Genomic DNA, 17,046 nt, shown 5'->3' with positions numbered 1-17,046 from the left:
TTAGTTGGAGATTTATTAAGGACAATACGTGAAGCAAGGTCAAAACCAGAAGAAATATTTAAAAAAACCCAAATCAGTAGAGTCCAAAAGTCCAAAAGACCAAAACAAGTATCAGCCAAAAAGTCAGAAAAATACAACCGTAGCCTGTCTAAGAAACAGGTGTCTCAAAATTGCAGAAATAGCTCAGACTATACTCTGCAGCTATGTAGACAAATCAAAGAGCTTAAAGGAACACTATGTAATATTTTTACCTTAAAAATTACAGCCTCAAAATCATTGTGATGCTTCACTGAGCTGTAATAGGGAGAATAGATCCTCTGTTTTTGCTGCTCTCTGCTAAGCACTGCAAAAACTGCACTATGTAACTTCTGGGGCAGGAAACCACCCCTTCCCTCTGCCTCCTTACCAATTACAGTACAGTGCTGTAAAAGTTAATTGTACTAGGGGGCGCCCCAGGGGCCTGGAAAAAAAAACTTACCTGGTGTTCCTAAATTAGTAAACATTGTTATGCACAAGTGTCCTATGTCATTGTGAAAGTTTATACCATCTGCGTCTCTCTGCAATTACACTGCCAAACCACTAGGGCTGATTTTCAACCCTTTGTAGTACACAAAGTAGTGGTGTAGTGGTGTCTCTAAAGTGCACTATTTAGGGAGTGTAGTGTAGAGGAGTTAATATTTCTGGACTTCTTTACCACGTTCCTCCAACTGCAGACCGATCACAGTCGTTGTGTTCTGCGTAGATGTAATGAGTTACATTTCTGGAGAGGTGCGCATCAGGGCGCTACCTGTGGCATAGGTTCAACACAGAAGTATTTATTGGGCTTAATACTCAGGAAACAGCGACCCCTTTTGGTTTGGAGGGGCAGCACACAGACTGGGGAACCAAGAGTGATACTTGAGTCTTTTCTCCTACAATGTGTTAAGCACGAGTATTGTTACAAAAATTATAATAGTTCATTAGAGCCATAATACATCATGGTACTTTTACTTTTGATACTTAAGTATATTTGAAGGTAAATACTCTTTGTACTTTTACTCAAGTGGAGATCTACAATGAGGACTTCTACTTTTACTGGAGTAATGTTTTATCTTGAGTATCGGTCCTTTTACATGGTTTGTGTACCACATTTGGCAGCATACAGACACATACCATGTGATCTGGGAGCTCCTGCTGCCTAGAAAATGGGTGCATTGCACTTGCCTCTCATTCCCATTCAGTTCCTCAATGAAGTGCATCAATTTTATCCTTACTGAGATGTTTAATCTCACTAGCTTCATCTTTTTAGACAAGTATTTGTTGACTGTTGAGCACCTCAGCATCAGCTAACACTTCACTAATGTGTTACGAGATACCCCTGCTGGCTAATGTGTTATGGCTAGCTAAACCCGTAGGGTAAGCTGCTTCTCTGCTTGCATCCACCCCCAGTGAGCATGCTAGCCTATATAAAGCCCCTTTCACACATGTATGGTAACCCAGGAATGTTCTGGAGTTTTCCTGGAGGAGCTGTATGGATGAACCCAAACACCCCCAACATTTTTTTCTTTTTGTTTGCTTTTTCTGCAAACTATTTACCACAACAGTTAGTGTTGCCATCACACAGCTCCAGGGTCCTGGGGTTGTGGGTTCAAGCCCCACTCCGGGTGACTATCTGTGTGGAATTTGGTGTGTTCTCCTCATGTCGGCGTGGGTTTCCTCCAGGTGCTCCAGTTTCTTCCCACGGTCCAAAAACATGGTGGTATGTGGATTGGCGGCTCCTTAGGTGTGAGTGAACGTATGTCGCCCTGTGAAGGACCAGTGCCCTCTCCAGGGTGTGTTCCTTCCCGGCACCCACTGATTCCAGGTAGGCTTCGGACCCATCGCGACCCTGAACTGGATAACGGTTACAGACAATGAATGAATGTATCAATGCAATTTTAAAAATGTACAATTAATATATAATATAGTACAATTATGTTCCCTAACTAAAGGTACCGAAATGTACTACAGAATGTACTTTTCTGAATGTGTAGGTGCGAGTGAATGTGTGTCGCCCTGTGAAGAACTACTGCCCGCTTCAGGGTGTGTTCCCACCATGTGCGCAGTGATTCTGGGAAAGCTCCTGACCCACCATGACCCTGAAATAAGCAGTGTCCAATATTTCAACATACACACATGTATCACCTCTTTAGATAATGACTGCCATCTCTCCTTGGTCCTTTACTTAACATGTGTTTATATAACATATAAATATTTCATTAGAAACACCACACACTGCATTGATTTTTTTTTTTTTAATAAATAATAAATAGTCCTTCTGGATGTTCTTTGTTAAATTTTAAAACTTAGTTTTTGGCGTTTTTAATTTTAAGCAGAAGAACACATGCAGTAAAGGAGAGAAGGAAATGAAGTGAGAATGAACAATTAAATTAACTGACAATTAAAGTCAAGAGTGGATCCAGGAAAGTACTGAAAATACTCGAGGCCGAACATCTCTCACAGGTTGATCATGGTCACGGTATTCATAGCAAATTTTATGACAGACATGAACATGTTTATAACACAAACTCATGACTCACAAGACTGCATTTTGTTTTCAAGTCAATACCTTTATTTGAACGTTGTTCCAGGGTGTCTGGTTACCAGACAGAACATCACAAAAGCCATTTCATTGCCATCATTTTCTTCTATATAGCTTGAAACCAGGCCGTATTATGGAGCACATGTGCAATGTATTGAATGTCTTTTTATTTAAAAAAATGAATTATTCTTAAAAAAAGAAAAAAAAAAAAAGATTTGAAACAGACCAAATACAACGTATAAATATCTGACCTATTGTTTCAACACTTAACTCTGTACAGCCACTCTACACATGGAAAATTCCATTTAAGGATGATTCACACTGGTGCCAACTCCAACATTCCTTAAAATAACGTCAAATTGAATAGTGTGCGAGTCTGTTTTAGTGTATGAGTGTGAGTGCTTGTGTGTGCATGTATGCGTCACTACGCATTTTAAACATCCTGTCATCACTCGTGCCATTCCTTTTATCAGAAAAGTCCTATATATAAACGAGCAGTCTGACGTGTAATTTATAGTTCAGTTTCTCCCACTGTTTTTGTTGTCCATTACACAGACTACACCAAAGTATACTATACACGCAACTCAGCCGACTCAGGAGGAGCTTGTGGATGGTGGGTTGATGACATCCGTGCACTGCGGTTCACAGAATGGCCCGAAGCGTCCGTAGACATCTTTGGCCCTCACAGCAAAATAGTAAGTAGATCCGGACACAAACTGTGTCAGCGTGCAAGCCATGGGCAATGGAAGCGCCTTCACCTCACCAATCTTCTTCCACAGCTGAGATGAGGAGCTGCTTGTTGAACCCTGGTGATCCTGATGGTAAGCGTACAGGTGGTAGCTGTCTACCGCTGCACAGCTGCGATCTGTTTCAGCCACGCACCAGGATAGAACGATGCCATTCTGGCTCTGGACGCGGGCCAGTTTCAACTGCGGCTGCTGAGGCGGTGAGGTGTGAGTGGCTTCTGGGGGCAGCCTTGCAGGAGGTGCTGGAGCTAACGGCAATGGAGGCAGGCTAGCTGAGGAAGAAGAGCCTGGACGGGACTTGGAAGGGGAGTCCTGGGGAGGTGGAAAAGAATAAATAAATTTAATTAGCATTTTAAAGCGTGTCTTTCCCAAGTCTAATTCTTAAAATTTACAATAAAAGATAACATTTTTTAAACAGTTTTTTTGTACTCTTCAAATTAACTCTAGTTCTACAAGGCTTTCTCTTTTGAATGTGTGTGAAGTTTCCCAACACCACTTGCACACATTTTAAACACCTAAACCAGGGGTGTCCAAAGTCCGGCCCCATGCCAAATGCCCGTGGTTTCACTTTAAATAATGCATCATTAGTGGCCCGCTGGCACTTGGCAGTTTTTTTTCCTCATTCACCTGACGGTGGCAGCAGTGCGCTAATGTATAAAGTACTGCAGCAGCTAATGCTCTAAAATTACATTCAGTATTTAATAAATATAAACTTCTGTAAATTTGTGTTTTTCATATTTTGAAAGCACTGTTATAAATGACTTATAATATATTTGGATAGAGACTGGCCCTAAAATTTTTGATATGATCCAGTTCGGCCCCCGCTGAAAAAAGTTTAACAGTTTAAAACTTAAACTGAAGTCCAAACTGTGTTATGTGACATGAACACACGCTATTTTTAATTATTGTCACGTATTGGAGTACGTTAAAATAAATCTATTTTACAAAAATGTCCATAAAGTTGGTGTTAACCTAGCTTTGAGAGCTACTAATACATTGCAGTAACGTGATATTGTATCCCACTTAAAATGAACTTGAAACAAGCCAAGCCATTACTTGAAACTCATTGAGCTGAAGTAGCATGTACTTACCACTGAGGGTCGATGCTGTATTGTGGTCCGACCCGCTGAAAATGAGAGAAATGATTAACACAAATCTCAAAGTATGACCAGTACATACACGAAGATCTAATAACCAGGGTAAGATAGGTGCGTAAATTGACGAAATGAGATGTGATGTGTAATTAAAAAAAAAAAATAAAAAAAAACACCATGTGAATGAGCCTCATTAACCGATAGGGAAAATACAGGTCTACAAGGAGATGGGAAATTAAAATAAAAAATAGACAAAAATGGGGAAAGAAGGAACCTATTAAAAAAAAACTCACCAGCAGAAGAGGAGGTGACTAATGGGGGTGGCGCTGAGGGTCTCGGAGCAGAGGGGGCGACAGAGGGAGCAGTAGCCTTCTGCACACCAGTCACTAGGAACAAAAATTTACACAGTCAGCCGAAGAAAGAGGGCGCAAACAAGGACAATCATGAAGCAACAAAGGGAAAATGATAAAAAGGTAAATGGCAGGAGAGGCACAAAGGAAGAGATGTTATCTTTTTACCTTGGACATCATCGTCATCCTCAGTCAGGTCTATGAAGGAACTCTTGGGCCGAGCAGACTGAAAACAGAAAGCAATAAAATATTATATATTATTATTATTTTAAGGGGAATGAACTGTGGTAAACCATTTTAACAGCCATGTCCTTGCAACTATACATACCTGAGAAGGCGATTTGGCTGGAGTGGAGCTAGAGGCTTGGTTATCTGGGAGAGAAAAGGGAGATTGACAAAGGTTACTTCACATAGTACTTGACGTAGATAGTTTCATGTATGCACTCAACTCTGTCTCAGATACAACCAGCTAAATAATGGAATACATAAATGTTATGAAATTTTTTTGTCGGGCGGCACGGTGAGGTAATGTAGTGTCGCAGTCACACAGCTCCAGGGGCCTGGAGGTTGTGGGTTCGATTCCTGCTCCAGGTGACTGTCTGTGAGGAGTGTGGTGTGTTCTCTGTGTCTGCGTGGGTTTCCTCCGGGTGACTGTCTGTGAGGAGTGTGGTGTGTTCTCCCTGTGTCTGCGTGGGTTTCCACCGGGTGACTGTCTGTGAGGAGTGTGGTGTGTTCTCTGTGTCTGCGTGGGTTTCCTCCGGGTGACTGTCTGTGAGGAGTGTGGTGTGTTCTCCCTGTGTCTGCGTGGGTTTCCTCCGAGTGAATGTCTGTGTGGAGTGTGGTGTGTTCTTCCTGTGTCTGCGTGGGTTTCCTCTGGGTGAATGTCTGTGTGGAGTGTGGTGTATTCTCCCTGTGTCTGTGTGGGTTTTCTTCCGGGTGCTCCAGTTTCCTCCCAGAGTCCAAAAACACAAGTTGGTAGGTGGATTGGTGACTCAAAAGTGTCCGTAGGTGAGAGTGTGTGAGTGAATGTGTGTGTGTCTGTGTTGCCATGTGACTGGCGCCCCCTTCAGGGTGTATTCCCCCCTTGCGCCCAATAATTCCAGGTAGGCTCTGGACCCAACACAACCCTGAACTGAATAAGCGGTTGCAGATAATGAATGAATGAATTTTTTTGCCAACTGTCAATGAACAAAAAAAACAACCTATTCCTTTCATGTAATACATGCATGTATACACACAACGCTCAACCATAACATTACTACTAACAAACTACCTCCTTGTTTCTACACTGAAAAATAAATATAATATGTAATTATTTGTCACTGTACAATGTACTCCAAGTGTGTCACACACACACACACGTGAACTTGGGGCTGTGAACACACACAGAGCGGCGTGCATCCATCCCCAGTGCCCGGGGAGCAGTTGCCTTGCTCAAGGGCGCACGTAAAACATGCATTGTTTTCCCCTCACTCCCACCTCCCCCAATTTTCCTGCCGGTTATGGGAATTGAACCAACGACCTTTCAGTCCTAAGCCCTCTTCTCTAACCATTAGGCCACGGCTGGCAGTACTCGTTGTCCATTTTGAAACACCCACCTGTCTTTGAGGCCATTGCAGAGGCAGAAGGTGGACCAGTTGCAGCTGCAGCTGAGCCAGTTGCTGCTGGACCTGTGGTTGCTGGAGAGGACGAGCCCCTAACCACTCCCAGTACAGCAGCGCACTGTGTTGGTGTGCGAGCTGTCGCTGAAACGGCAGCATTGGGTGAATTGACATTGCTCGAACCTCCCTGGTACAGCGACCTCCCAGACGACATCTGTGGAGCAGTGGAGGATGATGATGGCGAGGAAGACGAGACGACATTTCCCGCCGACTTCTGCAGGATGATGGTGGTGGTAGCTGTGGTGGTTTTGGCTTTATTAAGGTTGTTAACTGTGCCCAGTGAGGATACTGGGATCAGGCCAACACCCCCAGCTAACGGTCCTGCTTGTCCATTGGCCATGGCTAATGGTAGCTGGATCAGTAGAGGTTGGATGGACATGGACTGGCCACCTGCCGCGGTTGTGTTCGTCGTCATTACCCCTGCAGTGGGGCGGGTCTGCAGCAGCAGAGTGCCCGTCTGGGCTTGGCCTGTCAAAGAGGCAGATGAGGAAGGGGTAGAGCCAGTAGCTGTGGACAAGATCTGGAGAATAGGGGCAGGGGCAGCCAAGGCTGAGGATGCTGTAGTCGGAGTGGAAAGTGGCTTAGGCTGAGTTGGTGTAGCTGACAAAGGACAGAAAAAAAAATGCATTAAGTTTAAAAACAGTATCAATAATAAATAGTTTTAGCTTAGAACCAAAATTAAAGGTTTAATAAATAAATATAAAGTAATGATAATATCATACAACACTCAAACTCACCAGAAGAGTTGGCTGAACCTAGAGAGGCATTGGGCAGCTTGGGATCAAGTGTGGTCCTTTCATAGCTACAATAAAAAACATGAAAACATTTAATAACAAAAAAACTATAGAATTCAATGTAAGCCACAAAGTGAACTCTATGTGTCTGTCCCAAAACCCAGTGAGCTGTCTACCTGTACATTGAGCATTTTACAACATGGTGTGTGCACTACCCATGCCCCAATTCTGAGATTCCTCATTATGCTGCCTAATGAGATATCTTAATCTGGCCTGATTTTATGGCAGTGTCGAACTGTTCCTAAGCCGAGAAGCCAATCTCATGATGCAATGTGAGCACAACTCCCGTCCATTTCGCTAGCTGTTGCGGTAAATAAACACTGGTCAAGTTCAGTGAGTGGGAACAAGCCATGACACTATCACTTTAACTGTGTCTCAATAATCTGCCTCATAAGGATAGACAGCTGCCTACATAGTCAGTGCCTACTAGGTTTTTGGGCAGACCTTGAGTGTTTATAAAAATGAGAGGTGATTCAGTTTAAACAGCAATTTAAAATGATGCACCCTTTAGATATAGTTATTTTAAAAAAATGCAATAATTACCCTCGCTGAGTTATTGTGCTTGTGTTTGTGGCGGAAGCCTTAGCAGCAGCAGCGGCGGCAGCAGCAGCCTGCAGAATTTTAAAGAGCAAATGTTTATTTTAAAGAGAAATTTAATAATCCTCTGCACTTGAACACTACCAGAAACATTCATTGTGTTTCTGACACATACCAATCATAATAAACGTTCTCAAAAACTGAACGATAACATATCAACAAACCTCTTGGGCTTTTCTGGAATTTTCTGATGCCTGGTTGGCAGCTCCAAACTTCTTGGCCAGTCGTGAAATCTTAGTCTGAAACCAAATGACGTGCAACAAGTGTAAGAGAGACAGCTGATTAAAAATATACAACCCATGCGAAATAGCCTTCTATGACAATTTTGAGAATAATAATGAATGACATCACATCCTGTTACACACACTCAATTTCACAAGTTATTACCCATCACTGTTAACAAATCATCTTTTAATGTAAAACTATTAACTAAAACATTATGGAATACATCGTTTGGAATGGTTCCATGTATGCCACCTTTTCCCTGAAAGAGGTATTGTATCAACACTAACCTGTAAGGAGCTGATGTGCTGGAGAGCACTCTGCTGTTTTGTGGCACTGTCTATTTTCTCCACCCTTTCCTTGAGCTCCTTGAGATTACGGTCAAATACAGTCAGTTGCAGAACCCTCAACCGATCCTCCACCAGCTGCTGCACCACCTGGATGAATTGATTTCAAATTGAAAGATTAACAAAATCTGACAAACTTAAAACACACGCAAATGGACCCACAACCACAAATATTTATTCACGGTTTCCGAAAAATATTTATATATAATTTAACATAATTTGTAATATCCACATACAGCACTGAATGACAATTTTGTAATTGCAAAATAAACCAGTTGTATGTCAAACTGGATTAAGTGACTGTTACATAATGTCATGCTAAAATGTGTTTATATGTTTATAATGTTTATGTTACATTGAAAGTTACGAATATTTTTTTTTCCCCCTTATCCTCTGAAGTTTTGTGAAATGTGTTTTTCATTGGACAGCGACGATATATAAAATACAAGCAGACCTTCTCCAGTTTTAGACGGCTGCCTGCGTCAGCTGTGATCTTCAGCTCCAGCTGGGCCTCAAGCTCCACTCCTTCCACTCTTGCCTTCTTCCCAGCTCTCTCATCTTTAACTTCGACATCCTTCTGTCCGTCTTTCGCCCCTTCTGATGAAAAGGATCTCTTCTTACCTGCGGGGGTGCTGATGCCTGTTAAAACACGGAGCTGGTTTAGGCTACAGTAAAATGAGCATGCACATTACATTTTTGATTTGTCATATATGTGCTTATCAAACAACACACACACACACACACACTTCTCCAAAGTAATATTTGGAATGTCTGCATAATCAGTTCTACTTTACCTTAGATGTATTATAGGTGATTAATATGTGATTCTAATGTTTTTATATAAAAGATATTAAAAAAAAAGTGTTAAATAAAATAATTTTATTCCAGTAAATGTGATATTCTGTGTGAATGTGTGTTTAACTTTTTCCAAATCTCCCCTCATATTATTTCAGGTTATCATCCAATACCTAGTTTTACCGGTAAAAAAAAAAAAAAGATTTTAAGCGATGTGTGCTGTTCATTTAACAAATTCATGCAAATCAACGAGAATTCAAAACTCTCGCACACCTACTACTTCTTATATTCCTTATTTGTATATAACACCATCTTATGTGCCCAAGACTTCTACACAACACTGTGTATACACACATAGCATAAAGGCATTTAGACTTAGCTAAATAAATGTAAAAAAGTATGGTCACGTTTCATTTATAAATGGCAGTATGTTTTGAAATACATAAGTATCCTCACTGTTTTTTCAGATTTTCCAATGCTCTTTGGATGGGCACTAATTACCTGTGCCATCTGCTGCTTTAACGTCATCTTTCTTCTCATCCTTCACGGCATCCACATCCATCTTTGCCTCGCTTTTCTCTTTGGCCTCATCCTTATCTCCTTGACCTTCATCTTCCTCACTAAGAAATAGAAACCCTTCTTTGACTTCTGGGTCGCACTCTAAGTCAGCTGCTGGAGAACCAGAAGCAGATGATGAGGTGCTCTTGGTGCCCTTCTCCTCCTTCTCCTCCGCTGAACCGTTATCAATAGGAGCTCTTTCTATATCCACAGCAGGAGTTTCCCCATTGATTAGTTGGTCCACAGGTGCTTTTTTCGGGTCTTCCTTCTTGTCAGATTTAGAAGTCTGAGGGAAAGAATATATATATTTTAAACATACAAAGAAGGGTGATTACCTAGCACTTTCAGATTTAGCCTAATAAACATTGCGCCACCACACTGTAATATTAATCACTGTAATTCCCCAGATGTTCATGGAAATTCTCCAGAGTAATTTTTGGGCTGTGTGATTAAACAAATAAGACCAGATATGCCTCCTTTTCCCTGATTTTAATTCCTGTGCAGTGCGTGACATTATTATTTTGCACATGAAGGTTTTTCACTTTCCTGCATGTACATGTAAACAAAGCGTCAGAAGTTGCTTCACTACCAGAGTACATGCACTCACTTCCATCTTGTCTACGTCAGATCCCTCCAGCTTCTTGTCATCCTTCTTCTCTGTTTGTTTCTCATCAACATTCCCCTTCTCAGACCCTTTCTTTCCAGAAGGTGAGGGTGACCGAGAGTGCGAGGGAGAAGAAGACGGTTGCTGTTGCAAGTCTTTCTCCTTCTCTTTTGCCTTCTGGCAATCCTCCACGTGTGTTCCATTCACTAGAGGCGTCTGTGGCCGTGAGGAAGGGGAGGGGGAAGAAGAAGAGTTGGAGGCCGCACTGGATAAGGTGTTGTGGAGTGTTTCCAGCTGCTGACGGTCACTCATTTTCATTGTTTTCCGGGCGCGGAAAATCTTCTTCTGAGGTTCTTCCGGCACAGCAACTTCCATTTTTTTTCACCTGCGTGTACTGAAGAGATAGAAATGGTTTTGTCATCTGGTAGTGTTACTTCACAACAGAAAAGAGAGAATACATGAGAAAATAGTAAAGGAAAAGTCAGTAAAAAAAGCTTAGTAAGGTTAAGTTCTCAGCAGCTATGTTCAGCACTGTCCTACAATCTAGAAAGTGCCACTAGGTGGCACTCCACACCCTAGAACCCACATTCTGCTGCCTTCTAAAGCAAAATAAATAAATAAATAAAATATACTGCTGCCATTGTCTCAATGCCACTGATAACTACTAAAAAGGCAGTTTGAAATGAAAGAAAACCTAGTCAGACTTTAAACCACACCTAAAGGTTTCTTACATTGTCATCTTCAGTAAACTGTCTCAGCAGATTATGCAGTACTAACCCAAGTCTAGAAGAAATAATAATAATAAAAAAATTAGACCTAAATCAATTCAGTATCTCTATCAAAGTAAATCACACTAACTAGATTGCTCCTAATCAGTGGCAGAACAAAATGCTTCTGACTGAAGAACCAGGAGGGAGTGAAATCCCAGTATTAGTCTCCTCCCCTTCAACCTCACTGGCCCAATGCTCAGCCAATCAGGACAGCAGGTTACAAAGTCTGCTAGAGACAACACAGGCTGCATATGTAACACTGTGATCCTGTAACAAGGTCCAATTTCGATACGAAGCTCGGCTTCAAGATTGTGATCATGTGTGTCTCTCATTCTTGTACAGCAGAAGGTGCTAAAACCAAACTGTATTTGCACTGGGCTATCTGTGTCTTCTGCGACAACAGTTAAAAGCACGTTAAAAAAATTTACTTAAACTTTAAAGCTGAGAATTTTTACCAAAACAAATGTAAATACAAAGACCTCAAAATAAAAAGTCTCACCTGACTGCTGTATTACTCAGCACCTCCCTGTTCATGGACTTCACCACAGGACTGGTCCAGTATCTGAGGAGAAATGAAAGGAGTACCACAAAATGAACCCAGACAGGAAAGTACTAATATGTTTGTCACAAACATTTTTCTTTCATTCATTTAATTTACAATCGAAAGAATTTATCATATTTATTAACATTCTCTGCAGTACTGTTCATAGTACAGAAGGCCAACAATGACTCAGCAGAAGTGGGCAAATCAATGCCAAATACTATAATATATCAGCTGTATTTATTTATTTTTTATATATAATGAATGGGACAAAGAGCCCCTCCCCCCACAAAAAGGAAATAATTAATTGGATGTAACGAGTGATAATCTCTTTAGAACATATACGTCTTGATTGCTTGTTCTGAAGGTATTTATCTTTGTGCTCCTTTTCCTTGCCCACATAAAAATGTATGCAATAGCCGTGTTGCAGTCAGTACAACTAAAGTTCTAGTTCGCATACAAATTAGCTTTCATATAACTCTATATAGTCCTCGTTTCGTAAATGTTACCTCATTAGGTGAAGATAAACACATACTTAAGTCACAAACAAGACGCGATCTTTATACTTTGCGTGTCTGATAACACAATTGATCATAACATATACTATATTTAATGTAGCCTTTATATGCTGAATCTCATTTGTGCCTTTCCCCCTTGCATATTCCATCTACCAGTAAAAGAAATGCAATGTACAATGGCTAGCTTATGAATGTTCTCCCTTTTTTTTATATAATATGTGAAATAGCCAACAAGTCGCTGCACTGCTGCTGCATTGCTGCTACCTTGCTGCATGGGCAAGCTGCACTTCTGCTAGTGCGCATGGTCTGGATCCTAAATATAGCAACATCTGCTCCTGCACTGTTTGCACAGCGCCTCTCTCGCTTCCTGTCAGAAAGCTTGCATTCTATCCCCAAGGTCTGGTTTCCTTGGCAACCAGCTCAGAAATTTCATTTTTACTTATGTATCGTCATGAAGGTCACCAGATGAGCCGGGTTAGCTTTTTTTACTTAACGATAGTGTCGCTACTGATACTTTACAGATAAAAGTGGAAAACACTGGCTCCTTTAAATGATCTCAGTATATCTAAATGCAAGGAACAGCATGAGAAACAGCCTAAGACATGCACAAAGGGATGTAAACTGCAAGGTCACCTGCAGGATTATCATATATACAAACAAAAAAAAAAAGTGCATGGTTTGCAGGAAGGGTGGACTGTGGCAAGAACTTCGTAACCTGAGACAGCTTCGTTAACACCTGACCTTGATTGGTCAGACCCTTCAATTCAGAATATTAAGAAGGGCCTCTCTGAACTGAGAGGTTTACCTCACTGGAACCTGCACAGAAACAGATGTCTACTCACAAATGTAAGTTATTACACAAGCACCACAAGTGTCTTGTGATAAAACACGCGTTAAACGTACTAGATTTCTCCTTCCTTCCTCCATTTCCGCTCTCATAGATCCACAAAAAGCTCTTTTCCAAAAACTACCTAAATAAATATATAAATGGCTGCTAGCTGCTAGCACCAGCCCATTTTCAATATTGTTGTTCATGGCGCATATCCTCAGCGCTGCCCTCCCCCACCACACAGCGAGGAAACCAGCCTCTCTCTCGCTGCAGGGACACAAGATGGCCGCCAGGGTTTAATTCTCTGCAGCTGCTGAAGCTGAATCAATCCTGGCAATAACAGAGCTTGAGCGTAGCTTGCTGGGAAGATGCTAGTTTTGTAGGGAAGGTTTTTTGCTCAATGCTGCTAAAAGGAAGTAATTGTTGTATTTTGATTCTCAGCATTATTCCAAGCACATGCCAAGGGCATTTATTCAAATTATTTTGGAAGGGATTACTGCCAGAACTTCGATGTTCTGATTTTTAAGCTTTACCTTTACTAATGAGGGTAAGAAATACAAAAGCATGTGAATGTATTTATCAAGGTTCTATATGACAATATATAATTTTAACATTTACAGTAAAACGAACAAGAAAGAGTGGATCCTTAAAGTCTGACAAATAAAGACTACATATAAAAACCACATACGCTTTTAAAATTTCTTTTGGCAAGCATCGAAAGCATTTCCGTTCTGTTCCGTGTCTGGTGAGGAGCTCAATATCCAGCAACCGAAAACAGAGAATTAGATCTTTTTGAGAAGTCTATAATCTGCAAATGTGCCAAAATCCACAAGAATCAAATTTTCTATAGGATCTAGAACCGATTTAAAAAAAAAAAAAAAAAAAGAAAAACAGGAATTTAAATGATGGCTGTTGCCTAAACATTGACATGTTGTCTCCAGATGTGCATTCTTCGAATTGGTTTAGTGTAAGCCCCCTAGTTTAAAAAAGGGCAAAAATATAAAATCACAGCCAAAAATCAAGCATTGCTTCCAACACCCACTGCTCAGTTAAGCAGCATTAATAAATAAAAAATAATAATAATAATTCACATTTCAAAAATACAATGGAACCTCTACTAACAAATGCCTATACTAACGAACTTTCCAAGATACGAACCGGGTATTTGAATATTTTTTGCCTCCACCAATGAACCATGACTCTAGAAACGAACCCGAGCCTCCGCCGAGTCGGCGGCTGGAAATGGCCACTGACCCCAATAGGCGAGTCTCCCAGCGCGCCCAGACTTGAGTGAGCTTTTAAGATTAGCAAATTGTAGTTTTAGCAATTTAGCATTAGTGTAAATAGCAGACATCGAAATTCGTGCTAAGTTAAGCCGTATCTACGCTTCGTCTCCCCACATTCACCACCTACTCTCCGTTATTCCACCCACCCCCACCTCGCGTCATACAGCCAGTTCCTGTGTTACTCCTCCAGCCAGTCGTCATGTCTTAGAAGGTAGCATTATGTAACCACTTAAAACTTTATTACTGTTACCACTGTATTTCTTTTTTATTTTTAGTACTGCTACATGTATTTTTTACTAATTTGAGAGCGTTGTAAACATATATCAGTGTGAATTTCGGGGTGGGGGCTGGAACGCATTAATTGCTTTTCCGTTATTTTAAATGGGGAAAATTGACTCGAGAAACGAACTTTTCCATTTACGAACCGAGTGACGGAACAGATCAAGTTCGTAGGTAGAGGTTCCACTGTATCATAAGGAACAAGCTCCCAGCAACATTTGAAAAAAATATCCTAGCTTTAATAGTGGAGCACATTTATAGTACAAGCCTTGTCACTGAAATATGACGGTCAAAAATACAAAATCTAAATAATCGTCATTAATCATAATCGTGGTAAAATGTTCAATTAATCATGATATTGGTTTGCGCTCTTATCGCCCAGCACTAGTTACAGTCCACTCAATACCTGTCAGGGGCCAGCAACGACAAGCTACGAAAACGTTAACAATTTAGTCTAGGTATTTCCATACCTTAACTTAATATTCACCTTTAAGTTAAGATGAAATAAAGTTAAGTACTAATAAGTTTAGTAAAACAACTATCAAGAACTACAAATGTTAGTCAAAATATTTTAACAATATTCGTATGAGCAGCTGAGAGAGACAGCATTCACTCAATATAGTGAGCTAGCCTCAAGGCACACCATATTTACCCCTTAGAAACAGAAAACTGGGAGAGGGAAGAGAACTCAACTAGGGCTCTGCAACACAAGCTGCTGGGTGGGGCACACAGTTCAACACAGTGCAAGAACACCACAAATCCAAAATGACGCAAAACACTGCACAATATGTAATAAACAAGTAAGGACTATAGGGTAATTGTTCCATTTATTAATACAAGCTACAGTAATATTCTAAGTAAAAACATTATCTGTTTTCAGGAACAACACTGTGCATGGTACATGACAAACCCCTCCCCCACTGCTGCACAAGGAGTGGAAAATTACAGCTAGCCTTGGACTGGACCATTTTCACAAAAGTGAGAACTGCAGTCAAATTTAACACAAAAAACCTCCAGCTTGTAATAACTTATGTTTAATTAATTACTAAATCTCCAAGAACATGACCTACTGTAACCACGTAACAGCTCCTGTTTGTGCAGTGTGTTTTATGACACAGCATAATGGTGGCTTTCTCTGCAGGCACCTATAAACCACCATGTGAGCAAAAAAAAAAAACCCTCCAGGACTACTAGTTTAAATCTGATTTCAGTTATGCAACACATGTTGAACAGAAGAAAAAAAGTACAATTCTATAAGATATGCCCCTGGTATTCGTCAGTAATAATCTTCATACTATATATTCAGGAGGGCAGAACACAACAAATGCATTTTAAAAACATGGGCCAAAATAAATACCTATTGTATGAACAGACTACTGTCAGAAGGGACATTTATGTTGAAAGACAGATAGCTACCCCTCCCCCAACTGCTAAACCAAGAGTGGAAAATTACAGCTAGGCACGGACCATACCATTTTCATTAAGAAGAGGGGTAGGCAACTGCGCAAAATCTAACGCGGGGTGGGGAGGGAGGGGGGGTATCCTGTTTTAAGCCATGTCTGATTCATTATCAAAATACCAACTACATGATGATACTACTATGTAACTCTGCAACAGCTGTTTGAGTTAAATCCATTGCGGCACAACATATTGAAGCTGTGTCAAACTGACAGCACTGTTTAAGCCCCTGTGAACAATGTGCACAAAACAAAAATGCACGCACTTCAAGTTAGGCTTAATGTATATCCCCTAAACTAGTGAATGCTCTAACCACCAGTTTTTGCACTGTACATGGATATTTTGTATCTGCTGAATCCCTTGGATTACCCAACATCTCAGTTGTGATCTTATGTAAGAATTCAACATCACATCTTGAAATATGATTAATTAAAACCAAATAAATTAAACATTTTACTCTAGAATCTTGAAAAGTGCAACCTTATATTCTTGCCTGTTAGCCATGATCAGTTGTGAGTGAAATATAGTGAGCTAGCAACACTCAGACTAAAAGGGCACAACATGTAGCCCTTAGACACAGAGAGAATAGAAGAGGGAGGAGAACTCTGACACAGTTTGGTGATGTACATTGTTTTCAGGTATTGGTTTTAAAAGTAATACACGTAAGAACAGTGACACAGCAACAACACGAGGCACACGACAACACAACACGTAAACAACTTAAAATTAGACAGGGGTTTATAACAAGCTTCACCATGTGTGTTCCAATGATGGGAATAAAATCAAACACAAATGTCCCTAAAAATCAGCATGTAACATTGAAATAAATACTCAGTGTAGTCAGTAACAACATGGTGTAACTAACCCCTTCCCCCCACTGCAGCGCGGAGAGTGGAAAATTACAGCTAGCCACAGGTCGTACCATTTTCACATAGTTGAGGGGTGTACAGCTATGCAGCAGTAATTCAACACAACAGGGAGCAAAAAAGATTTTCCCATGATTCCTTAAACACTATAAACCATTTCTTTTTAATCAG

The 17,046-nt window shown here is 40.7% G+C and overlaps 1 protein-coding gene across 4 annotated transcripts in view; it reads right to left on the bottom strand.

The window, feature by feature from the left end:
• Positions 1-2,577: 2,577 nt before the first annotated feature.
• The window catches only part of atf7ip (activating transcription factor 7 interacting protein), a 39,816-nt gene continuing 25,347 nt past the window's right edge, over positions 2,578-17,046 (bottom strand). For 3 of the 4 annotated variants that reach the window (XM_066661201.1, XM_066661203.1, XM_066661202.1), the window contains 14 exons: positions 11,598-11,660; positions 10,332-10,722; positions 9,668-10,010; positions 8,826-9,010; positions 8,315-8,461; positions 7,967-8,041; positions 7,749-7,816; positions 7,149-7,213; positions 6,349-7,011; positions 5,079-5,122; positions 4,919-4,976; positions 4,694-4,786; positions 4,398-4,432; positions 2,578-3,618 (listed from right to left, as the gene is read on the bottom strand). In XM_066661201.1, coding sequence (XP_066517298.1) covers positions 3,154-3,618; positions 4,398-4,432; positions 4,694-4,786; positions 4,919-4,976; positions 5,079-5,122; positions 6,349-7,011; positions 7,149-7,213; positions 7,749-7,816; positions 7,967-8,041; positions 8,315-8,461; positions 8,826-9,010; positions 9,668-10,010; positions 10,332-10,703 — 2,613 coding nt within the window. In that variant the 5' untranslated portion in view covers positions 10,704-10,722; positions 11,598-11,660 and the 3' untranslated portion in view covers positions 2,578-3,153. Of the gene's footprint in view, positions 3,619-4,397; positions 4,433-4,693; positions 4,787-4,918; positions 4,977-5,078; positions 5,123-6,348; positions 7,012-7,148; positions 7,214-7,748; positions 7,817-7,966; positions 8,042-8,314; positions 8,462-8,825; positions 9,011-9,667; positions 10,011-10,331; positions 10,723-11,059; positions 11,191-11,597; positions 11,661-17,046 lie in introns of those variants that run through there. The other variant, XM_066661204.1, reaches the window with a different exon arrangement.

The sequence above is a fragment of the Hoplias malabaricus genome, chromosome 2 (genome assembly GCF_029633855.1).
Source record: "Hoplias malabaricus isolate fHopMal1 chromosome 2, fHopMal1.hap1, whole genome shotgun sequence".
In the NCBI taxonomy this organism is placed as follows: Eukaryota; Metazoa; Chordata; class Actinopteri; order Characiformes; family Erythrinidae; genus Hoplias; species Hoplias malabaricus.
Note: the sequence above shows the minus strand (reverse complement) of the source record. Positions and strands in the feature narration are given on the sequence as shown.